This window comes from Myotis myotis, unplaced genomic scaffold (assembly GCF_014108235.1).
Source record: "Myotis myotis isolate mMyoMyo1 unplaced genomic scaffold, mMyoMyo1.p scaffold_m19_p_9, whole genome shotgun sequence".
Lineage (NCBI taxonomy): Eukaryota > Metazoa > Chordata > Mammalia > Chiroptera > Vespertilionidae > Myotis > Myotis myotis.
The window spans coordinates 52749094-52775787 of NW_023416401.1; the positions used below are offsets into that span (position 1 = coordinate 52749094).

At 44.3% G+C, this 26694-nt stretch overlaps 1 protein-coding gene across 1 annotated transcript in view; it reads left to right on the top strand.

Annotated features, from left to right (window-relative positions):
* ALPK2 (alpha kinase 2) overlaps positions 1-26694 on the top strand; it is a 102319-nt gene that overhangs the window by 31230 nt on the left and 44395 nt on the right. The window contains exon 4 of the mRNA XM_036322817.1: positions 11266-12724. Within this exon, the coding sequence (XP_036178710.1) occupies positions 11266-12724 (1459 nt within the window). The remainder of the gene's footprint in view (positions 1-11265; positions 12725-26694) is intronic.

Consider the following 26694-nt stretch of genomic DNA (forward strand, 5'->3'; position numbering starts at 1 on the left):
GACAGTGGTCAGCTAGTGGCACTTCAGAGGCTACCCCATTGGAGGGGCTTGTGAAGTCAGGAAATGTTAAATAGCCCCTCACAGGAGCTATGGGAGAAGGCCACAGGGTCACCCACTGAGCTCCAGGGAGTGTGAGCTTCTAGTCACTATGCCCCCCCCCCCCCTTTCTGTCCTTGTCATTCCCACTCTCTGGGCGGCTGCTCCAGCACAGGGGACTCTTCCTCCTTGCCAGCCCTGAGCAGCTTCCCCCCAACGTGGGGCTGCTCCTCCCAGTCACTGGGCTGGCTCCCTGCTTTCCAGTCACATTGCTAGTGACTGTGCCCACTCACCCAGGGGGCACCAGGAGATGGGAGCTGGGCGGAGGCAGAATGAGGTGGCCCGGTGAAGATGACACAGAGGGACACAGCCAGCACAAGGCTCTGAGGACAGAGCAGCAGGCAGAGAGAAGCATTCAATTGTGACAGGCTCTTCCTGGACCTATCTCCCAGATGACTTTGGAGAGAGAAAACCTTGGGTCTGGTTTTGTGCATTTTCCCTGCCTGGTCCAGGCATTCGTGTTTTTTTTTTAAAAAAGCAAAGCCAACTCAAGTACCTGCAGAGCTGCATGCGGGGTGAGTGTGTCAGGCATGGACTGGGAACTCAGCTCAGAATGAGCAGCAAGTCAAGTGACAGCTGATGTTTTTCTGAGAATTTAACAACGGGTCTTTCCCTCTTCGGAGACCCTTGGAGTCGAAGATCTGGAAGCAACGCTGTCTCACCATTGGAAGTTGATGTAGACCAGCAGCAGCCCTTCCCCGCAGGGCACTTATTAGAATGCCAGACTCCCCACCCCCGGTCTGACCTAGCCAATCAGATTCTCAGTTTTAACGAGATCCCAAGTGATTCTTGAGCACATTAATGCATGAGAAGCTCTGCTCCTAGGATTTTTTGAGAGAAGAAACAGGTTTAAATAGGAAAATTTGGTTTGGTTTGATTTGGTTTGGGGCATGCTGGGTGTTTGATGAATTAGCAATATCAGTCCTTCAGAATTCTAAGCAAACTTGCTTTCACAAGAGAGCACTGGGTCCTCTGGGACAGTGTCTATTGGTACATTGTTCTCTGTCCCACTTTCCAGATGCCATGTCTGTCACAGATACTTTACAATTTAATCCAGGAGCTTTTCCACTGTTACAATGTCCCTGGACGTTCTGGGACACTCTGCTAGCTTGGTGGCCTATTGGGAGGAGGGTGCAGGTGACGACTGTTTCCAGCTACCCTTGAGTTTTCTTTTGATAAGAGGGGTCAGTTGTCTGTCTGTTGAACTAAGCCTGATGGTAGTAATGCCAAAGAATTTTTTTCCTTTCTGAAGTCAATTTGCTCATTTCTTGTTTAAAAAAATGTCTGGTCAGCCTGCATTGCGCCCAGAGGCTCAAAAAGCTGTCAAAAGCTCCGTGCTTTTGTACCAAAATAGAATCAGGAAACCACTTCCCATATATGCCCAGGCAAAGATCTCTCCTCTAGCATCATGTCCCCAGTGCCTACCTCCTTCCCTGCACACAGGAGCTGACATTCATTTAGCTCAGAGCTTCAAGCTCTGGCTGGCCATTAGAAAATACCCCTGGCGAAGCCCTTCACCCCAACATGCTGCTTAATTGCTTTTTTGGGGGGGTTGGGCCCTAGCACTGGTATTTTCCCCTTTTTAAAATAGACCTTATTTTTTAGAAGTTTTAGGTTCTCAACAAAATTGAGCAGAAAGTACAGAGTTTCCGTACAACCCCTATCTTCCCCCCAACACCCACAGACTCTCCCACTATCAACATCCCCCACCAGACTGGGACATGGTTACACGGGTGAACCTCCATTGACACATCAGGATCACCCAAAGTCAATGGTTTACACCAAGTTCACTCTTGGTGGTGTCCATCTATGGGTTTGGACCAATGTATCATGATATGGATCCACCATGTAGTCCCACACAAAGCAGTTCCACTGCCCTGAAAACCCTCCGGCAATTTTTAAAAGCACACCAGTGAGTCTAATGCTCAGACAGGGCTGAGAACTACTGATTTTGTGCCAGGCCCTGCTTTAAGCACTTTATAGGAATTGACTCCCCTAATCCTCATGTCACCTCTGGTGTAGGTACAGTCCTTGTCCCGAGCCGTTTAGTAGGTTGCCCCGTGTCACATAGTGGATAGGCAGCAAGTGAACCCAGGTTAGCTTGCTGCTACCTCTGTTCCTTAACCATTAGATAACACTGGCTTTGAAATCTGCCTCTCCGAGCTTCTCAGAATTGCACTTGGGTCAAGAAGAAAAGTAGACTGTCTCCTGTCGTTGGCTCACTTGCCAAGCTCCTGAGCAGAACTCTGTGCCTTGCAGCCCAAGAGCGCCCGTCCTCCAGGGCCCTCACCTACCAGCTCTACCTTCTGTGATTCCATATGCCAGCTCATTTCTTGACTGTTCCTCACACATGACCTGCTGGTTCCAGCTCTGGTACATCAGCCCTGGACGGCCTCCCCTTCTCCCCACCCGGCCAGAGTTTAATCCTTCCCTGCTGGGCTCAAGTTCCAAGCGCCTGGCTTCATTCCCGGAAGGTCCAGGCCACCTTAACCTCCCCTGCTTGCCAGAGAAGCGCTCACTGCCTCAAATGTGCCTTTTGGAATCCAATGGCCAAATCAGCAGTCCCCCTAGGGAAAGAACCAGATCTTACACCACCAATTTCTTGTCTCCCTTCCCAAGCCCCACACAGTGTGCTGTAGGTCCCATAGGATGTGTGGGAGAATGGGGTATTCCTGCTCCACCAGTGGCTACAGGCCATGTCAGCTGTCCCGTACACTGTGCACATGTGGCCGGCATCTCACAGAAGGATTTCTATTCCTCCCTCCATGGCTGCTCTGACCTGCTTCCCAGTGGCCTGAGGTCCAACCCCCCAACTCTGGGGTGGAAAATTTTCCACCATCTGAGCCCTGCCCACCTCCTGGTGGGTGACCAGCCTCAGTTTTCCTGGCGTGGCCACAGTTTTGGCCTGTGGTCTTGGTGTAAGAATTAATTACATCTCTTCTCACTCTCTAGTGTCTGGTGTAGACAGTAAATCATAAAGTTGGCCTATCTTTCAGCTCACCACTCCCCCAGGTCCCAAAAAATAGTGGTCTATCATTTCTTGTGAGGGCCTAGCTATTGCTTCTGCTGGGAATGAGCAGCCCCATCTCCAACCCAGGCACATGCCATCTTTCCTGCCCAAATCCCACTGCGGATTTCCTAGGCCGGCTTCAGCTTCTCCGGTCCCAGGAAACCTTCCCTCACGCCTGGCATTCCATCCTCTGAATCTCCGATACGGGTCTGACTTTACCAGCACTGAGCACATACTGCCCTGTATTGAAGCTGTTTGTACACTGATACGTTTCCCTTATTGGGTGGGGATTTTCTGAGGAAGGGCCCTGAAATTTCACATCTTTCTCCTCTACACAGTGGCTAACACAGCGCCTTCCTTGTGGTAGACCTTTCTTGTAATATTTTTTAGCCATATAACAAGACGGTCATATCTTCTTGGGGCCTCAGTTCCAACCTCTGTAAAATAAATCCTCTCCCTATCAGTCAGGGTTTCACCAGGAAGACAAAAGCCCCTTTCAAGCATTGAACGCAGGGTTAGACAGGTGACTGAACCAAACGGGTGGGGGGCAGTGAGATCTCCCCGAGATTAGCATCAGTAGGGATACCACCTCCTGGGCTGCAGGGATCAAGGGCACAGCAAGACCACTAGTTCTGGGTCACGGGTCATGGGGCAGAAGCTAGAACCCTGGAGGGCCTGTCCTGTGGAACCTCAAGCTACTGTAGAGGCGGAGCCTATTAGAAATGCCACCTGAGGCTGGTTTCCCCTTCTTCCACCCTCCCATGCCTGCATCTCTTTGATCAAATGCAGCAGGAAGCCAGTGGTCCTGGGAGCCACGGAGACGTGGCATGAAGGAGCCAGCCCCCTGATACAGAGCAGAACAGGGAAGGGTCCAGGGAAGGGCACAGAGAGGGTGAGAGGCAGACAGGCCCAGGAGTGGCACAGCTCAGGGACCTTCTCAGCTCTTCAGATGTGCGGGTCAATAAATCTGTTTTATTGATTAACCAATTGAATACATTGATAAATGTACGAGGAATCTTCTTACCAGTTTTGAAATGTATCTAGCTGTTTATAGACAATGTGATCAAGAAATTCTGTGTTTCTAGTATTAGAAATCTTCCATCTTTGTACCCAACAAAGCGTTGGGGCCTGAAAAACCTAAGTCTTTCTTATTCTTTTAGTTATTCTCAACAATTCAATTAATAAAGTTGATAGCAGTTGGGCAAATAATAAAATACAGACACTTAGTGTAAGAAGAGATTGACCTTCACTTGGTGCTATGGCTGCGGCAAGGACATGGATGTCATCACATAAGCATTTATTGAGCCAAGCCCTCTCCCCTCTCCCTGCTGCCAGGCTCAGAAAATTCACAGCCACATGGGGGTGGGGAGGACTGGGGGGGACTCCAGAGTCCTCCTCATCCCTGCATTCCTGGCTGCATGGATGAAGACTGCAGACATTCCCTACCCAGATATTGCTTTCCCCACTGGGAAGTGGAATACATAATAAAATCGAATACTATCTGAAATCCAGAGATGATTCCAAGTCTTACCTCTAGCCAATAGTTTCAACTTCCTCTCCTATGAACTCCATTTTCAGGGAACCTGGTCACATTGCAGGTTGAGTTTCAGCAATTTTAATATTGTTGGAAGAGTTTTCTGAGGGTAGAGAAATGGCCTTCAGGAGACAAAAGGAAGAACAGAAACATGAGCTGGGGAATCCACCTTTCAATTCACGTAGGAGTAACTGATTTTATTTTACTCATGCCAGTGGAATTGTGAATAAGTAGATAGATGAAATAATGCATCTGAAAACATAACACTGTTAGTGTACTATAATGATGATGATAATGATCCTATATAATAAAGAGTTAATATGCTAATTAGACTGAACAGCAGAATGACCCTCTGGACGACCTTCCGGACAAAACCAGGGCTGCGAGGGCTGAGCCCCTTGCACAAATTTTGTGTACCAGGCCTCTAGTAATTGAAATAAATAAATGGATGAAATAACGCATGTGACAACACAATACTGTAGGGTACTATAATGACGATGATGATGACGATGATGATGATGATGACTGAATTGTAGAGATTTAGAAGTCTATCCATTTTCATAGGTCTATTGCTCTGGTAGCTAGAGGCAATAAATGATTCCTTACCTTCTTTTTGTACTTGTTACATTCTGTTCCCCAACCCCTTGTCTTCTTATTCCTATTCTATAGGGTTATTAGTCCTGTGGATATTTCCCCTGTGTTCTTCATTCTCACCCACATTTGTAACCCTTGTTCCCACGGCACAAAAGCATCCTAAGTTGGCAGGATCCTGAGGGACTTCTAGGATCAGTGCTCCCCTCCCCGCCTTCACCCTCAGCATTGATGAAACCAGCCTCCTCCTGCCCACAGTTAAGTCACATAAGCTCATATATTGAGCATCAAATCAGAATCTCTGGAGGGTGGAACCCAGATATAGGTCTTTTTATTTCTAAATCCTGAAATTAAAGCCCAGAGAGATTAAGTCATCTGCCTAAGAGAGCACATAAATGTCTGAGCAAAATACTCAGCCCTCCCTGCTAGTGCCCATCTTCCACAGTCCAGTTTGGGGATGTAGTGTACAGCATGGTGACTGTTTTTACAATACTCTATTGAATATCTAAAAGTTGCTAAGAGGGTGATGGGGCTTTGGAATTGCTCCAACCCTATTCTGCCCCTTCTTGAATAAATGCTCTTCAGATTACCTGTGGTTAATTTTCAGAGCTTTTTGAAAATATATGTTTTTATTGATTCCAGAGAGGAAGAGAGAGAGATAGAAACATCAATGATGAGAGAGAATCATTGATTGGCTGCCTCTTGCATGCCCCACACTGGGGACTGAGCCTGCAACCTGGGCATGTACCCTGACCAGGAATTGAACCGCAACCTCCTGGTTCACAGGTCAATGCTCAAACACTGAGCCATGCCAGCAGGGCAATTTTCAGAGTTTTGAAAAAGTTGACTCAGACAGTGTTCTTGTTGCCTTTATGGAGGAGAATAATTCCAGAAGTCCTTACTCTGCCATTTTGCTGATGTCCTCACCCTTCTGCTTCTACCATGCAACTTAACACAGAATTGACTGCATCATTGTGATAAATTAATATTTGCATTATTCACCTAACTAGACATTTGGAATATTTGCATCCTCCATCAGAAGTACGTGTCCTTGATCAGAATCAAACCTGAGACCCTTCAGTCTGCAGGCTGATGCTCTATCCAAACCAGCCAAGGCCTAATTTTGTTATTTTTAAGTGAATAAATAAATGTTTTCAATTTTTCTCAGTTTTAATATGGGAAATATTGATAGATATAACGCCTATAAACAAATATTCTGTGGAGTCCTCAATGATTTTTGAAAGTATAATGGGTCCTTCTGCCAAAATGTTTGAGAACCTGTGGTTTAGACCAATCCAGGAGGTTCAAGTTCAGAAGCCCCACCCACTTAAGGTCGCAGGGGGCTCTTTTCCTTTAATATGGAAGTGATTACTTTGGAAAGAACCTAGAGCAGTGGTTCTCAACCTTCTGGCCCTTTAAATACACTTCCTCATGTTGTGACCCAACCATAAAATTATTTTCTTTACTACTTCATAACTGTAATTTTGCTACTGTTATGAATCGTAATGTAAATAGCTGATATGCAGGATGGTCTTAGGCGACCCCTGTGAAAGGGTCGTTCAACACCAAAGGGGTCACGACCACTGACCTAGAGAATTCAAGCCAGACTTTCACTGCAAGCTGGAGGAATGCTGCTGCTTCCTTCAGCCAAAAGGAAAGACACTAAGGAGGGAGCTCGTTTAATTGTTCAGGGAATTTCTTCCTGGATGGTTCTGCATTCCTGTCAAATCACTGTGGGTCACGCAGGTCACTTTGCCAGCTTCGTGCAAAGATTCTAAACCCCAGCCCTATTCACACCATTTCAGCTGCTACCTCTGAAGTCTCTTCTTTGGACTCCCTGGCTCTTTCAGTTTATATCACTCAGCTTAGCACAGGACCGACCTGCAAGGTTCTCTAAGAAATCCATTGTGGCGAGCCGGCATGGCCATGGCATACTCAGCCCCAGGGCACCTTGTGTGCCGCGCCAGCTCAGCCTGGTTCAGTGACCCTGAGAGGGGATGTTGAAGGATTGAGAAAAGACAGACAAGAGAATGAGCTGAGGCTGGGTGGGATGCTGCCCTCTCTGATGGAGAGACAGTGCCACAGACTACAATCCGTGTTTTTAATTTATAGCCAGATTCCATGAGGCAAAGAAAGGGCTTGGTCAAGATGTTTACAACATTCTCGTGAGTTTCAATCCTATTCAACTACATGCACCTGAACTCTATCAAGCCCACATCACTCAGACACGTGGGGCCACGTGTTCAGACCATAGGTTCACGCTTACAACTACAGCTGTTTGTTATAATTGTGCCGGGAAGGCCCTGCCCTCCAAGCTGGGACTTGCATGTGGCAATGAGAGGACTGTGCCCTCTCATTAGTCCAAGGCTTGAACCTGTCCAAACACTGTAGCCGCTCTCCACAATCCATATTATCTCCCCCAGCGGAGTCGTAGTGTTTTAGGGCTGGACCTGATGCCTCACGCATCTCCTTGACTCTTCCCCGGCTCTTAACATATCAGGCACCAGGACATAGTTTGACACAAGTTTGTCAGTTGACCAATCAAGATAAAAACTTAGGACAGGAACACTATATTTGCAAAAACAATCTCTCTACACTGTCATTTCCCCTCTCTGATGTTAGTTTTCTAACAGGACACACAGCGCCACGCTCCAGGGTCGGAAGGCTCCAGTTTCCTATGCTGGCGCCACCGCTTACTAGCTTTGTCCATTTGGGGGAATTACTCAGCTCCCTGAGCCTGCATTTTGCAGCCAGGGAGCATCCAGAACACTGCAGAACAGAGAGGAGGCTTCCAAGGAATGCTGGTTCCCCGCCCGATTTCCTCCCCCTCCTCTTTAAGGTACTTAGAGATCATTATCCAGGACACGTCAACCACAAACCATAACTCTTAGGAAGGCATTCATTAACCAGTGAGAAGTTAATTACACTTAATCCAGTTCCCTTTCCTCTTTACCGTACTTAGGATGACTTGTAAGTCTTATATCAGCTAAACACATGTTCCATAAAATCATTCATTACTAAATCATAACATTCTTCCATCCATTTAGTCATTCAGAAGTTAAATATAGTTAACCAAATTATTTCTCTAAAATTCCTTTTATTTTCCCTTCTTAATTCTTGAGAGCCATCTCTGTTCCCTTCCTTTACTGATTTCTTACTTGGCCCATTGTGCCTCTTGGCCTTATTTTCTTCTCTTCTGTCTCTTTTTTTCCACGCAAGTCATGGTAGTACCTTCAGGGAAGATGGTTTTTCTGGCAGAGGGATCATGGCCTGGATAAATCAGGAAATCAGAATTACTTGGGATTTTCCAGAAGCCCATGGTGCTGTTTTGTGCTCCTTATGAGCTCTTAACTGAGGCCAAATCTCCAAGAACTCACTGAAAAGAGACATGAAGGGAATGGTGTGGGCAATGTGAAACAAGTAGAAGTCACTTTCTCTCCATTCCTCCTTCAGCTTTAATTGAGGAGACCTACACCTAATTAATGATGATGAGGATAAGGCTATCTCTGAGGGTGGGCCAAGGAGATTTGTAGAAGAATGTTTTGAGATCTTTTTAAAAATTTTTTTTTAGAGATCTTTTTTTTCAAACTGTATTTTTACTGATTTTGAGAGAGAGAGGAAGGGAGAAGGATAGAGATGGAAACATCCATGAGAGAGAAACATCATCTCCTGAAGGTCCCCTCCTGGGGATTGAGCCCATAACACAGGCATGTGCCCTGACCAGGAATTGAATCGGTGACCTCTTGGTTTCTGGATCAACGCTCAACCACTGAGCTACACCAGCTGGGCTGTGTAAAGTTCTTTAAAAGCAGATTCGCAGGTCTTTTAACCACAGATTCTGATTCAAGAATTTTAAATAAAGTCCCTGATGATTATTTCGTAAACTTCTTGAGAATCAGAAGTAGCCTTGTCTTAGCACTTACCCATCCTTTTCTTTTTTTTATTGAGTTATATTTGACATACAACATTGTGTAAGTTTAAGGTTTACAACATATTGATTTGATATATTTATACTAGAGGCCCAGTGCACGAATTCATGCACATTGAAGGGAAATTAATTAGAAGAGATATTTTAGAGGCTGGGGAGGGACCATGGCAGGTTGGTTGGCCAGGGAGAGACCTCGGGAGGGCTCCAGGGCATGTCCAGCTCCTCTCATCCAGTCCCGATTGGCCAGACCCCAGCAGCAAGCTAACCTATTGGTCAGAGCGTCTTCCCCCTGGTGGTCAGTGTGTGTCATAGAGACTGGTGGAGCAGTCGACTGAATGGTCCACTGATTGGGTGGACACTTAGCATATTAGGCATATATATATATATATATTGCAATATGATTACCATAGTTGGGTTAGCTAATAACTCTATCCACATCCTTATAGAATACATTTTGCATAAAGTTTCTGCTATGCAAAGCCCCTTCGCATTGATTTTCTCTCTCTTTTTGGTTAATTGTTACCTGAGGATATTTTTTTCCATCAATTTTTAGAGAGTGGAAGGTCAGGGGAGAGAGAGAGAGGGAAACACCAATGTGAGAGAGACATATTGATTGGTTCCTGCATGTGCTCTGACCAGGGCTGGGGGATAGAACCTGAAACCCAAGTATGTGCCCTTGACTGGAATCGAACCTGTGACCTTTTGGTGCATGGGTGGTGCTCTCACCACTGAACAACATGGGCCAGGGCTGATTTTCTCTTTTGAACCTCAGAATAATCTTATAAAATAGACAGAAGCAGGTACTGTTTTCCCCAGAAAGTTGCCCTAAATTTCAGTCTCCCCGAGCAAAGTCAGATATTAGCTATGGGTCAGGGGTGGCCAATTCCAGCCACCCCTGAGTGGCTTCTACTTGGGAACCAGCTTATCAACAAAACAACCTGTGAACAAGAGTGGAATTAGTCTGTGATTTCCAAAAATGAGGACTTTGTGAGCTGGCACCCAACATTTGAGGGCTTATGAGCACATGTGAGCTCAGGGAGACAAAGGGGCCCCTCCAACGAGGAAGAAGGATAAGAAAGACGATGGGCCATAGCTGTGCATGTCTAACACTGACCTTCCGGGTTAGACGTTTGTGCACATTTTACACAGATCAGTCAGTAAAGGTCTAAGCACCACCTCTAAGGCCCAGCCAGGCTCCCAGCTCCTGCCTTCTGAATGTGGTTGACTTCTTAGCTGGATAATACACAGAGTGAGATCAGCAATGTTACAATTACCCTAATGTCAAACAAGATCAATGAGAATGCAAATTATAGAGCAAGTGAAACAAGTTTTTATTGGGACTGCAGAGCCTGGAGGAGGATTCTAGCGGAAAAGGTCAGCAAAGCATGTCAGACTCTAGGCTCCACGTGACTCCAGTCAATAAAGGGGAGCAAGCTTGGCACAATCCAGGACTCAGTCCCTTCCCTGCTGGGCCAAAGCAGAACACTGGGCTTGGATTATGTAAGTTAAGTGGCATATGGACGGGGGTTTCCACCCAGAGAGTCTCCCTGGCTGTGGTTTGGATCTAATAATCAGGTTAATTAAAGAGAAATAGCACTATTCCTCATGCACACGATCCTACTATGGTGTTATCTTTATAGTCTCCTGGTAAGAAGCAGGCCTTCTTAGCATGGTCTTAAAGAGTCATTGCTTACATGGATCAACTGTATGAGGTAGAAGACTTCAGTTACTTATATATAATGTCTCACTCCAGAAAGTATTGCTTTTACAAAGTCCCATAGCATAAGCATGGCTTAAAATAAAAGGAGAAGAGACTAGAATATACAGCATCTCCCCATTCATCTAAGTAATTCTCAGCCTTTTCAATTTGGGGTAAGGCTGTGGGAAGTCTTCAGGCAAAACGCTGAGCTTTGCAGGGTTCTTAGCAGAACTGGGGCAGATGGAGCTCAGAAGCCAGCTGCCTCTGACCACAAACCCTTTTCCAGGGAGACCACAGACGTCCCTGAGTGTGCAGTAAAAATCATGTCTATATCCTGTGTGCCACAACGGGAGAAATGCTGGCATGCACGTGCACCCGTGGTAACTGACCTGTCCTCTTCATTCTAGCTGCACCCAAAATGACGCTGCTACTTACCAGATTTCTGCTAAAAACAGTTATGGAATGATCTGCTGTTCTGCTTCCATTGAAGTTGAGTGTGCATCAAAGAACACACAACTCACCCCTAACCCACAAGATGATGGGGATACGGCTTGGAAACGTGAGACACAAACACATGAGCAGAAAAGCACAAGTCGAATTGATGAGGATGTCTACCGTCGTGGGACAGTGCAGTCCAAATTATCAAAGTTAACGGATGGCGCCTTAAACCATGATGAAGACCTACACTCTAGCCATCAAAATCCCAAGGCACAGAAGTACATTAGCGCCAGCCTATCGCTGTCAGAGGCAGCCACATCCATCTACTCAGGTGACAGGGCCACTGTTGATGAGCAGGTCAGCCCACAGGTTTCCAGCACAGACTCTGACAGCGACTATGAACTTTGCCCAGAGATAACCCTAACCTACACCGAGGAGTTTTCAGATGATGACCTGGAGTATCTGGAATGTTCCGACGTTATGACGGATTACTCTAATGCAGTTTGGCAAAGGCACCTGGAGGGGACTGAGTGCATTTTTTTATTAGAAAGCGATGACGAAGAGGTGGAATTCAGCAAGTATTGCCTGGGGGAGTGTGAGCCTTTCTTCAGTGAAATGGGTTGTGGGCCGCCGGTGTCAGATAACACTGGGCAGATGTTGGCCTCCGCAGGCTTCTGTGGTGATCACTCCCGATCCCAAGGAGTGAGGGTAAGGCGTCTCGGAGCCTCCACCCCCAGCCCCCCAGCCCCACACACAGGGATGACTCTGACTCTGGGATCTCACGAGGATGAGACGTCTACGGTGACAGAGCAGGGGAGATATAAGCGACCCACCACTTCTGCCGAAAATGATTATCCAGGAATTCAAGGCGAAACCAGAGACAGCCACCAAGCAGGAGCGGAACCCGCCGGCGACAATCTGCTAACCATGGATAAAGCAGTGACACCGGGAGAGGTGCAGCGCTTGTCTGGAGAGTTAGAAAAGCCAGGGATGAACCAGAGTTTGGAGACTGTGCCCGAGGACAAAGTAGGGGAAAAGGATTTACAGAGCAAGAGGAGCTCAGAGAAACCTGCCCGGGCACGGCGACCAGGCCTGAAGGGAAAACCCAAGAAGCGGAGTCCCAGCCTGAAAGACAGCGCAGCAGAAGGCGCCCTCAATCACCTCCCTCCCCAGGAGTCTGCTAAGCACCCCCGAACCCAGAGCGATAAAAAGGAGAGTTCGCATGCCACAGGGGAAGCTCCGGATCTGAAGTCTCAGGTCCATGCAGAAGGGGCTCTTCTACCCCAAGCAGAGCAAGATGCAAAAAGGCTGCAAACCCCCCCAGGCGCTCCCCCCCAGGAAGGGAGCCCGCACTTGGAGGGCGAAGGGGTGCAGGTTAATGACTTCTGTGAAACAAGCTGGGCTCCAGACCAGAGCGATCACCCTCAGGTAAGGTTCCTCTTTTTAAAAAATCACAAGATAAAGATGTGTGTGTGTGTATGTGTGTGTCCCTTCACTTCCATTCCCGATTGCTGTGCAAGTACCGGCAGGGCACTTGTGAATGACAGCTGCTGCTGCTGCTAGGAAGGAAATCTGGTTTTGAAAAAAGGCCCAGATAAACCCTAAGCCATCCTAATTATAGCAAAAGAAGAGAGAAGTCAGAGGCACTAATGGGATTCTGGACAGCTGGACAAAGAAACCTGATAGTTCGTCTAGCTGCATGTGTTTTATCAGCAATATCACTATTCAGAAAGTTTTTCAAACACATGTTTTGGGTGTAGCCTTTAAAGAAAAAAAAAACATTCTTTTTAGTCATTTGGGAGGGGGCACTTTGAAAATGGTAAATGCTGGCTTTCATCAGAATTCATAGTATAAATGAAAGATTTCGGTGTGTCTGAAGGACTTGAAGAATTCACTCGGGGATGCTGGGCAGAGTAGACAATGCAGATTTTTGCTGTGCTGGTGGGATGTTTGGATCGGATGTGTGTTTTACTTTGTTTTGCTTAGACCACTAAGTATAAAAGAGTCTAAGAAAATACTGCCAGGAAGTATATTTATTTCCCCCTGCTACTGATTTGGGGGTATATTTTAAAGAGATGGAATTAAATTCATGGGGATAATTAATGCACAGATGATGTTGTACTTGATATATGAATTTATTATATCTTTAATTTTAAAGGCTTCCAATGGGCTTTGAGTCAATGCTATACTGTTACCAAGATTTCATTTAGTAAATAAGTACCTAAGAAGAGTTATCAATTGTTTTTACTATATCTTGCATTCTCCCTTCCCCCAACTTTATATAGGAGCCTAGTCTTGTTTTTATAGAAGACTTGACATACTCCAAAAAATAAAATAAAATATTCTCAAATGCATTCCAAATTATTAAACTGACTGTGAAAAAGTAAAAGTTTAATACATTGATTTCTAACAGTCTAGTCATAAGATAGGCAATCTAAAAACCTCCATCTCTGAGGCAGCTTTTTTACTGAGCAAATTGTTCTGTTCCACTGGGCAAACTGACATACAAAAGCCCCATTTCTACTTTACTTTTTGCACGAGAGCCGATTTATCCTATTTGGTTGTTTAATACCCACCACTTTGCTGGACACGTGCCCATGACCACAGATTCATGCCCAAGATAAGTTTATGGAAGTGGTTGGGCCAAATATCAATGCAAAATTTAGTTATATTAATTTTTGCATGTCAATAAATATAGCATTTCCTTTTCTATTCGTAAAATGCTCTTCGTGGCTCAGCGAAGTGCTTTTATACAGTTGTTTACCCACATTGAGTCTTTCTTTGGACAAATTAATTATTACAGTTTTCGGGGGGAGATGTGAAATAGCCAGGAAGTGGACAGGAGGGAGCTATTGACACTGTTAGTTTTAGACCCTCACTGTGGGGGGCAATTTCTAGCTCTTCAATTGCCCAAAATTGAGAGGAGCTAAGGGAAGGAGCCCCCCTGGTCATCCTCAGCTTGTGCCTGAACTGAATTCTGAGATCTAGACTCGTGTTGACCAGCCTGCTCACTTGTTTACTGGCAGTGCAGCTAACACAATGGGCCATCTTTGGGGCCAGGGTTGTCTGTCTTGTGCACATTCTTGTCTCTATCAAAGTTCTTTTTTTAAAAACAAAATTATTTTATTATTTTTTGACTTTGAGAGAGAGAGAGAGAAACATCAATTTGTTACTCCACCCATTTATGCTTCATTGGTTGACTCTTGTATGTGCCTGGACCAGGGGTCGAACCTGCAACCTTGGCATGTCAAGATGATGCTCTAACCAACTGAGCTACCCGGCCAGAGTCTATTGAAGTTGTTATGGGCCTTTTGCTTACACATTCACACGTACATACTCACACATTCATGATGCACACCCAGCTCACCAGCTATATGCCCAACGTCCCCCTGTGTTTTGTGGCATGACTATTATCTCAGAACCAGGAACGTGACTTCTGAGAAAGCTTGCCCTTTCTCACTACGCTGTGCCCAGTAGCAGAGCTGGGCTCTCACTCAAGGGACAACCAGAAATGTGAATGAAAGCTGTATATTCAAGAGCAGTTCTGTGCAACTTGGAATTCGAAATAGGATTTCTTTATCTCTGGCAAGTATTTCGCCTTGACAAAAGCAAGAACATTTTGCCACAGGAAAAGTGGCATAGTGAGTACAGATTCTTTTACCCATGCAAAAAGTTACTGAAGAATTACAGGAAATGTCTGTGTTTCTAACACACATATGCAGTAGAGCCAGGTTTATAGCAAATGACTAAATATTCTTTTAAATGTGACACAAAAGCATGGGAGGGGGTCAATGGGAATGAAATCAAACTTTAAAATACTGTCCCCCCAAAAGATTAATGAATCTTTTCATAATGAAGTCAAAGGACATTTTAAATATGTATTCTCAGACCTTTGAGGCTTGTGGGAAACTAAAAATTTGCAATGATCAAAGATCCCTGGTTGGGAGTAACATTTAGTAAATTTGCCCACTCTTGGCTCTTGCCTTATTCACTTACCTTAGGTGTCTTTTGTAGAGACAGTGACCAGCAGCTTATCTTTCAGTATTTTCTCTTCATCTGAATGTTGCTCTTAGCATTCTGGGAAAAATTCCATATCTCTAATTCTACGTTATAAACACAAGCCTATTTTGTAGACTAAAATACTATCTCCTGCCCACACTTAGGTCTCCAGGTATACTTACTTCCTATCTTCTTTCCTGCTTTTACAATGCAAGGCCATCTTGTTCTGCTTTGTCTTGAAATAATACTTCCCCAGGCTAGGATTGGAAAGCCCCCAGTTTCTCTACTTTTATGGAAGATGCCAAAGTTAATCCCAGTTTGGGAGTGGAAAACAGAGAGGGTACCCCAGGTTAACTTGAATCATCTTCAAGGGTACACCGCCAATCCTTCACCTTGGGTTTGATCTCACTTTTCTGATCCAACTCAGAGGCAAGACCTGACAAGCTGCCCATCTTAAGTTTCCCTGTAGCCACACTGGGGGTAAGATCATCCTCACTCCTAAATCCGAAGTGCTGTGCCTGTCCTTTGGCGGAGCTGCACAGCCTCACCCCAGAGGGTCTTGCATTTCTCTCTGGGGTCATGGGGTCTCAAGTGTACAGTATGGAAATGTCTTCTTAGGTTCTGATAAGAGTCTTTCCGATCAGAAATAAGCACTAAGCCTAGAAGGTGAGCTCTCTGGTGGCAGGGAGTTTGGTCACTACCTTTTGTTTACTGATATACCCTAAGCCCTTAGACTAGTGCTAACCGCAAAATAGGCACTCAGAAATTAGTAAGTAGCTACATGATACTAGGTTAAATTTCAGGTATAGTCAAGTATGATTCTATGATGATCAGTCTCAACCACTTCATGGCTTTCATTGTCATAAGTATAGTCTGTGGCTCCCTTCACATACCAACTTTCCAAGAGGAAATTGCTTCCCATTGTTTGGTCCTGGGAATGGATTGGTTTGTGCTAGAGCTTCTATATATTGTACTTGGGTTCCCTTGTGAATTTTGGTGATTCACATACAACCATGGCCTTATCAGGAAGATCTTATCATATTGCCTTAGCATTCAAGACCTTCCAGAATACTGCTTCCATCTACTTCTGAGAGGCAAAACAGGCATACCCATTGGTTTCCTCATCATTAAAATGAAGCATTTTCTCAAATGGTGTGTTTTCCATCTTCTTGTCTGAAATGCCCTAGCATGGCTTGTTGCTAGCTTGGCTCTTCTGGTCCTTCAAGGCCAAGATCCTGCAGGGTCCTTCAAGTTGCACCTCCCCTGAAATGCTTTCCTCATTCCTACCTATGATTTCTCCCTCCAGAGAAACAAAGTTTCCTGGCCCCATGTTTTGTATAGTGTAGCAGGCTTCAGACCTGAGTTTGGTTCCTACCCAGCTGCTTTTTGACTCTGTGACCCTGGGAAAAAATACTTAAGCTCTCTCAGTTCCTGTTTCCTCATCAAAACCAGAAATAACACTAATACTAATATTAATACCAATACTAATTCTAATACTACTAATAATACCTCATAGTGTTGTGAGGATTGAAGCCTTGCATAGAAAATGCTCAGCACAGTCCCTATTAGTAAGTATTATTCTCATTATTTTGTTTATTTACCTTCTTTTTTGTTATTGTTGTTGTTAATCCTCATCTGAGGATGTTTTTCCATTGATTTTTAGAGAAAGTGAAAGGGAAGGGGAGAGACAGAGAGAAAAATCAATGTGAGAGAGACACATCAATTGAATGCTTCCCGAATATGCCCGGACCAGGGCCGGGGATTGAGCCTGCAACCGCAGTACGTGCCCTTGACTGGAATTGAACCTGGGACCCTTCAATCTTCTGGCTGACACTCTATCCACTCAGCCAAACCGGCTAGGGCTATTTACCTTCTTAATACATATGTTCTTTCTCCACATATTGAAGACATATTGACGGCTGGCTACCAGTAGCTTTATACCTCTTTTTGGTTGAAATTTTTATGAAATAATTGTCCATGCTCATGCAGCTGTAAGAAATAATATGGAGCACTCACTGTACACTTTGCCCAGGTTCCCCCGATTAGTAGCATTGTGCAAAGCTCTAGTATAATATCACAACCAATAAGATCAGTAGATGCTCTGACAATTACAGTTTCTACTGATCTTATTCAGATTTCCCCAGTTTTACTTGTATTGATGCACATGTGTATTAAATCTATGCAAACATATCACCTGTGTAGGTTCATGTGATAACTGTGGTAGGAAACTTCAGTTTAATCAAAGTTCAGCCTAGTAGCTAGGCAGACAGAGCAAGACCAGGGCATCCAGCAACTTGAAAATTTGCATGGACAGGTAGCTAGTGACAGGCAGGGTGCATAGGTCTCCAGCAAAAATCTTTTAAGCCTAGAAGATATAAGCAGACAATCCAACCTTCTTACAATATAGTCTTTATATCTGGGCCAGCACAATCTGAAATTTTTGATTCATTTGCATAATAAAATGTGTCCCCACCAAAATAACAACTGTTAAAACTGTCTCCAGGGGGCCGATAAGCCAGCTCTCTACTGATGATGGGAAGGGCAGAAGTTTATAAGTGCTTATCTCTCAGCACCTGGCAGTCGCGTCTCCTGTCAGCACCGCTCATGGCTGACCCAGGGAGTAGGCCAACCATTTGTTTGTTTTTAATCACAAAGCCTGATGCACCACTCCTGCCAATACCGTCATTGCCCTGGACCTGCGAGATGATTGGATGTCCTGGTTCACTGCAGTAACAGTACTCAGTTCATGTTAAATAATCAAGGGAACATCATTAGTTCACAGCCTTGCTATTCAGTGTGGTCTGCAGACAGTTTGTCAAAATGCAGAATCTCAGGCCCTGCCTCAGTCCCACTGACCCAGAATCTGCATTTTAACCCGATTCCTAGGAGACACGTATGCACACTGATGTTCCAGTCGCCCTGGTCTAGAGGTAAGATCTTTCCCAGATTAGAAAAGTCCCAAACAGTGGCCTCAACCCAGGCTACATGTGGGACCACCTGGGACCTTAAAACATTCTGTTTTTTAAAAATATATTTTATTGATTTTTTTACAGAGAGGAAGGGAGAGAGATAGAGAGTTAGAAACATCAATGAGAGAGAAACATTGATCAGCTGCCTCCTGCACATCTCCCACTGGGGATGTGCCTGTAACTCAGGTACACGCCCTTGACCGGAATCGAACCTGGGACCTTTCAGTCTGCAGGCCGACGCTCTATCCACTGAGCCAAACCGGTTTCGGCCCTTAAAACATTCTGATGCCCAAGTTCCGCTCCCAGACATTCTGCTCACATTCTGTCCGTGGTGCGGCTTGGGCATTGGGGGTTTTAAATGCTCCCAGGTGATTCTCTGTACCTCCAATGTGGAGAATCCTCGTTGTGCTTTAAAATCACCTGTGGTCTTTCTACCTCCAGAAGCCAGAAGTCTTGATTTAGGTGGTTCTAGGGTGGGCCGGGAATGCAGGGGTCGCCCTGGGGGGCTCCAGGTCCCCCACCCCACCCCCCCACCCCCCGCCGCAAGGGCTGCAGAGAGCTTAAAGTTGTTACCATGTGAAAGCATTCTCAGGCATTTTGGGACCCCTTCCCCCTGGTTTCCCCCAGTCTTAGCCAAGGAACAAAGCACAGCAATGGGTATCCTCCACACACACGGGTTCCTGCTTCAGTGCAGTATATGCATTTCTGAAACACCTCACATTCTGCAAAATCACACACTTAAAATATCAGGACTCCTGGGAAACAGCATTCTCACAGGCCACTTCATGAACAGGCCCTTTTAATACCAGAGACAAAAGCAAAAAGGTTCCCAGGAAGCTCTCTTGGACCAGTGAGGGCGGTGGCTCGGGTGGGCCAGTGGTTAAAAATACACAAGATAATTGAGTGGAAATGCTAAATACCTTTAGACAGAGCAAGCTGGCGGGTGCTGAGGCAGAGTGGATCTCCAGCAGCCAGCGGGGCTGCTGTGAAGGTGGGCCTGGGAGATGTCACCTGCCCTCAATCACACAGGCCTGGAGTGTGCTTCTTAGGAGAGAGGACCGCTGGGCCAGGATGTGGTTTCCAATTGTATTAAAATTGACTTGAAAGGGTCCCTGCTGCTAGTGCAAAAGCTGAGTTATAGGCTATTTCATTTCCTGCTCAAGATTCTGTCATTTACTCCAGGGATTCAGAGCCCCTTAGCCTAGGAAAATCTCATATAAACCAGTGCAGCATCTGCATTATATTGACATCGTTCCCCTATTAACTCATCTCATAAGGCCATTCCCCTATTCATCCATCTCATAGGGCAGTGGTTCTCAACCTTCCTAATGCCGAGACCCTTTAATACAGTTCCTCATGTTGTGGTGATCCCCAACCATAAAATTATTTTTGTTGCTACTTCGTAACTGTAATTTCGCTACTGTAAACAATATGTAATTATATATGTGTTTTCCGATGGTCTTAGGCGACCCCTGTGAAAGGGTCGTTTGACCCCCCAAAGGGGTTGCGACCCACAGGTTGAGAACCACTGTCATAGGGCCATTCCCCTATTGACCCATCTCATAGGGCCACCCCCCTATTCACCCATCTCATAGGGCTAAGTCATTACAGCACATGTGTTGTAGCACAGAGATCTCACGGAGCACAAAGGTCTCCTCCTGCTCAGGTGCTCTGAGTCCTCAGGGCAACGCATCAAAAGTGAGGGCCTGGATTTATTTGCATTGTATCACCTACTAAGGTGCATGTTTAAAAATACAGATCTCTAAAATTTCCCTCAGATGTGTTGAATCTGCACTTTTAATAAGGTCTCTAGGTGATTCTCATGGGCAGTAGAATTTAAATCATTAGCTTAATAAGACTGAGACCTAGAGAGAAAACTACAATTTGAGGCATTCCTGTAAAGGATCACAGGGTTTAGGAAACAACAGGAAGTTTAGGGCTTGGCTAGTATAACCACTTCGCCCAAAGAGGGAAAAAACCTCATGATTTGGATTTTTCTCTGCTTCCTAGTGGCTTATTCTTCACCTGCCCGGCAACTGAAATAAATACAGATCCTGATTTATTGTAACTAATCCAAAACAGGTGTGTCATGTCCAGCTGAGTTTTATTTTGAGGAGCAGTTCAGTGACAGGAATTTGGGTGGCAGCAGTCGAGGCTGGAGAGGAGGGTCACTTGGCTGCTAGGGTGGGTGGTAGTCCCTGTAGCAAATGTCTCATCCCTGCCTCGGGTGGGAGCTGAGTGCCATAGACATACCTTAGTGGTCCTTTTGCCATGATTAAAAATGAACTTTCTTTGCTGAAATGGGATAGAATAAACGTGGGACTGGCTAACTAACCATCTATCAGTACAAATGACAAAGCTATGGTCATGAAAACAGTATGGCAGTAGCCCCAAATAGAGAAGCAGATAAACCAAACTGAGAGTACAGAATCAGACCCAAGAATATATTGGAAATTGGCTTATGATAGAACTAGCCTCTCAAGTTTTAGAGAAGAAACAAAATTTTCAATGGTGACACAGTCAACCATATGAGAAAAAACAACAAGACCAGTACCTGACACTGGATCCCAAATAAACTCCAGAGGGGTCTCTGAGTTAAATATTAAAAAACAAAACAAAATTATAGGCTACTGGAGAAAGTATTGGAAACTATTTTTATGACCTTGAAAGCCATAAGTTCTTCTTAGGACCCAAAGAACAACAATAACAACAACAAAATAAAGCAAAGAATAAAATGGATAATTTTGATTACATAAAATTAAAAGTATCTATATAACAAAAAATATATACATTATTAAAATGTAAATGAAATTGACACACCAGGAGAAATTGGTAGAATATATAATAGAGAAAGATTAATTTCCAAAGTATATAAAAAAACAAATAGATAAGAAAAACACTCCTAACAACTGAATTTTAAAAAAGGTAAAATTAGCCTGGCCAGTTTGGCTCAGTGGATGGAGTGTCTGCCTGCGGACTGAAGGGTCCCAGGTTCGATTCCAGTCAAGGGCACCTGCCCAGGTGGGGGGCGTGCAGGAGGCAGCCAATCAATGATTCTCTCTCATCATTGATGTTTCTATCTCTCCCTCTTCCTTCCTCTCTGAAGTCAAAAAAATATATTTTAAAAAGGTAAAATTAAATAAATGTGAAGTTCATAGAAGAGGGAATACAAATGGTTAAAAAAAACATAGGAAGATGTATAACAAGGATGACTAATATCAAGTTGTTGAGATGATGAAGAAATGGGTACATTGATTGCCAGCAAGAGTACGATGCTATCTCTTAAAATTAAAAACAGCATTACCCATTATGTAGTAGTTTTATTTTTCAGTATCTACTCTTGGGGAATCTTGTTTACAGGCCTAAGGAGACTTGTACCATAATATGTGCTGCAGAATTATTTGTCTAAGGAAACATTTATGTGGAAATGGCTAAATAAAATGTAGCCTGTTTAAATGATAGCCATTGAGAAACATTATGTATAGTGTGAATAAGGTATATTACAGAATGATACTCTATGGTACTCTATGATATCATTCATGCCCCAAATCCATCCCATAATAGTTTATGTTATTTGTGTATACACCCCCCCACACACACATATAGTTGTTTTTTTTAAGTCTGGAAGAATCCACACCAAAATGATAATGGCGACTAACTTTGGGGAGGGAAATAAGAATCTTGCACTCAGAGGGGTGTTTAGTGATATCATGTTTTTATTTATTTATTTATTTATTTATTTAAATATATTTTATTGATTTTTTACAGAGAGGAAGGGAGAGAGATAGAGAGTTAGAAACATCGATGAGAGAGAAACATCGATCAGCTGCCTCCTGCACATCTCCTACTGGGGATATGCCCGCAACCCAGGTACATGCCCTTGACCGGAATCGAACCTGGGACCTTTCAGTCCGCAGGCCGACGCTCTATCCACTGAGCCAAACCGGTTTCGGCGATATCATGTTTTTAATGCAAACTATTGGATTATTACCGGTATTATTAAAAACTAATTTTTTTAAAAAAGGAAAAACAAACTGGGGCCAAGAATCCTTGATTTAGTCCCAGTTCTGCCATTAAACAGCGGTATGTCTTAAGTAATTTCTCCTCCTCTTTGGGCTTCTTTGCTTAGTGCAAGCTGAAGGGGTGAAACATGAAGATCTCTGTTTTCTAGGCACTAAAGTCCCTTGAACCCCTAATTTCACATCAGCTAACAAAATATATATCAAATAAAGTGGGAGAAAATGTGGATCTTAAGGGGAGGAAAGCCTTTTTAAACATAAAGGGGGGAAAATGGATAAATCAGATAATGTAAGAATCTTGCACATAAAAGACACCACAATAGAATTTAAAGACAAATAAAAACTTAGAAAGACACTTGTAATGAGTAGGTAAAGAAAAAAGTGTACAAAAAGATGAACAGCTTAATCAAAAATAGGCAAAGGAATCAAATAGGCAATTCATTAAAAATGTATAATTACACCATAAACTTAGCAACTCACTTCCTCCCTTTCTCCTTCCTTCCTTCCTTCCTTCCTTCCTTCCTTCCTTCCTTCCTTCCTTCCTTCCTTCCTTCCTTCCTTCCTTTCCAATTTTCAGAGAATATTCTGGCAACCAAAAATATCTCCAGACATTGCCAAATGTCCCCTGAGGGGAGGGGGCAGCAAAAATCACCCTATATTGATTAGCTGTGGCTAAATTCTATACCAAATCAGCTCTGTCCAATAGGAATTTTATGCAAACCACATATGTAATTTTGTATATATTCACAAGTTATGCAACCATCACCACTATTTAAATCCAGAATATTTTTATCATCCCCCAGAGAAACTCATTAATAGTGACTTTCTATTTTGCTATTTTCCTATCTTTTTGCAAACCCTAATTTTTGTCTCTGTAGATATGCCTATTCTGGATATCTATATATATAAAAGCCTAAGTGACTGAATGACCGGTCGACCAGTCACTATGTCGCTCACTGACCACCAGGGGGCTGATGCTCAATGCAGGAGCTTCCCCCTGGTGGTCAGTGCAATCCCACAGCAGGAGTGCTGCTCAGCTGGTGCTGATGCTGGGCTCACAGCTGGCAAGCGCAGCTGCGGTGGTGTGAGCCTCTCCCGCCTCCACAGCAGCGCTACCTAGCAGCAGTGGCGGCAGGCACAGTGGGGCCAGGATGAGTGGAGTGGTGCGGCGCCCGGCTAGGGCTTGGGCTCCTCCCTGGCCGCCTGCCGCTTCGCGCACTACTACATCCCTTGAGGGATGTCGGACTGCCGGTTAATTGGGGATTGGGCAGAAACAGGCAGTCTGACATCCCCCTGAGGGGTTCCAGGTTGCGAGAGGGTACAGTCCAGGCTGAGGGACCCCACCAGTGCACAAATCCATGCACTGGGCCTCTAGTTTCATATAAAAGGAATCATACAATAAGTGGCTTTTGTCTTTCTGCTTTTGTTCACTTAACATAATATTTTCAAGGGTCATCCATGTTGGAGCATCTATCAGTTCTTCATTCCTTTTATGGCTGGGTAATATTACACTGTATGGAGATATCACATTTATTTTTATCCATTCATCAGTTGATGGGCATTTGGGCTCTTTCCATTTGGTAGCTACTATGGATAATGCCTGTATAAACATTCATGTACAAGTTTTTGTGTGGACACATGTTTTCAGTTCTCTTGGGTAGATACCCAGGAGTGGAATTGCTGGGTACTCTATATGTAACCTTTTGAGGAAGTACCAGTCTGCACCATTTTACATTCTAACCAGCAGTATATAAGAGTAAGCTAGATATGTAATTTTAATGTTTTGGAAGCCACATTAAAAAAAGTTTAAAAATACAAGCAAAGTAAACTTAAACATCTTATTAATATATTCAACATAACCAAAATATTATTTCAATGTGTAATCTATATTAATGAGATATTTTACTTTTTTTTTTGGCTGCCAGCATATCTCAGTTTGGGTGCTAACTTTGCATTGGAAATGCTTGATCTGTATTGCGATTTTATGAAATTAACAGTTGAAAGAGTAGATTCACATGCCCAAATTGTTCCAAATCTACTTAAAATAGTCTCTCACTGAATCACACATGTCCATTTTTCATTTACATGTAAATTAATTAAAATTCAATAAAATTTAAATTTCAATTCCTTAGTTGCACCAGATAGTCACTAGCCTCATATGGCTAATGGCTACTGGGTTGGACAGCCCAGCTTAGTAATTTCTGTTGCAATTGTGATTTTTAAAAAACATACTGCCGTAAGGCCTCAACCTTGTTTTTCCCCTCTTCTACAGCTGATCCAGTGAAAAAAATGTAATTTTCTCTCTCTCTCATTCTCTCTCTCTTTTATTTTTTTTTAAATAGACTTTCTGTTCTAGTGCAGTTTTAGGTTCACAGAAAAATTGAGTGGAACATACACAGATTTTTTATATGACAACTACCCCCACTTACAAAGCACATCCCCTACCAGAGTGGTCCATTTCTTATAATCAATGAACCTACACTGACACATCATCATTACTCAGAGTCCATAATCTACAGTCGTGTTTCACTTTTGGTGGTGTACGTTCTATGGGTCTTGACAAATATATAATGATATGCATTCACCATTAGAGTATGTAATTCTATTTTAGAAGAAAGGGCTCCTTCCTGTATGCCATACATTCCTCACCCAGGTCTACTGGTTTGGAACAAGTGGCAAACAGCAGTAATGGTCACCGTAGGGCCCCCTTTGCCTCCAAGCCCTCACCCATGCAACGCTTATTTCTAACGACAAGCTCTAACTAAGCCCCCCACTTCCAGGGCCTGAGTGTCCCAGTTGGCATCCCGGCAGCCCTGCTGCTTGTTGGGCAGGCTCCACTGTGTCTCTTGTATCACTTTAAAAACAACATGCCACCCTGCCCCCAAGCCATCTATCGGGTTACTGTCAAGCTACAGGACAAAACAGGACACATTCCAGTGGTCTTGGAGGTCATAGGTTACTGGGCTGGGGAAATCAGATGTAAGTTGACATCTGGGGAGTGAGTGGGGGATGGCTTTTCCCTTCAAAGTGTTTTTGTCATGGGTTTTCATCTGAGATGTCTAAGGGCTCAAGAACAGCATGGCCATCTTCCCAGAAGCCAGGAGTCGATGCCTGGGCTCCTACAGAATTGTGCTCCTCAAACTCCTCCTTGCCTGCAGATCACTGGGGAGCTCAGCAGATCATCTGGTTCAGCGTGTCTGGGGTGGGGCCTAGGAACCTGTATTTCTAACAAACTCCCAGGGATTTCCAGGGACCACACTGTAACAAAGGCATAGGGTTTTTCCCTGGGAGTATTCAACTCGCCCCACCCCACCCTCCTACTCTCCTGCACCACTCCCAATTGCCCAATAGCTAATAATAGCTTCTGGTTATTGAGTAGAGATGTGTGCCAGGGACTGTGCTATGACTTCAGTGCGTGAGCTTAATTATCTCAACAACCCAGCGAGATAAGTCCTGCTGCTGTCCGGGCTCTGGTCAGGCAGTGGTGCGGCCTGGCTTTGAACAGCCTGCCTGACTTCAGGCCCTAGAGCCCCAACCATGACATTACCTAACTTCTAATTCCATTTTAGGTCTGAGTTCCTTGACCCTCTTTAGAACGAAAATAAACTCTGATAACTGTGGCTGCCTCTGGTGAAAGGGACAGAGAGGGTGGCTGGGGTTGGAGGGACACTTGTCATTCTATTGCCTTTCACTGTGTACCTTGTGAATTTTGTACTGTGTGTGTGTGTGTATGTGTGTGTGTGTGTTATTTGTGTGTGTATTATCTACTCAAATAAACGAAGGTTTTGTGTGGGTTTTTTTTTTTTTAAATAAGTAGTTAAAAAATATGTCCATGACCTTGCTAGTTAGAACCATAAACCAACAGCTGGACCAGTATCAGACCAGTTCTCAGGGCAAGGGGATCAGATAACTTCCTCCAAAATGGGCATTCAGCATCGCTGCTGAGACTGCGAAGGTCCCTAAGGCTCCAGCCATCTCCTTCCCATGCTCTGGGACTCTACCTAACAAGGCTGGTCTACAGCTTCCCACCAGAGGATAAAAGATATTCTTACCCCCTGGTTGGTGAGGGCTTTTCCAGAACTGGTGGCTTCTGTAGTAATAATTTGATGAGTACACAATCTTGGTAAAAATGGGGCTTTTCAAAGTCCTATGTAAGAATTCTTTCCCTTTGGACAACTTGACATGGTCTGAATTCCACGGGTGCTTATTTTTGCTCTTTTGTGACATCACACACGAACAGAGAGGAGGAAACGATGACGGTAACCAAAAACTGGGTGGACTCAGCATGTGGATCCCAGATGTGATTCGCATTTTAGTGCTATCTTGCTAACTTAAACTAATTGCCGCGATCATGAAAATATGAACTTTAACATGCATTTTAAAGGAATGTAGGTTAATCACTTCCAAATCC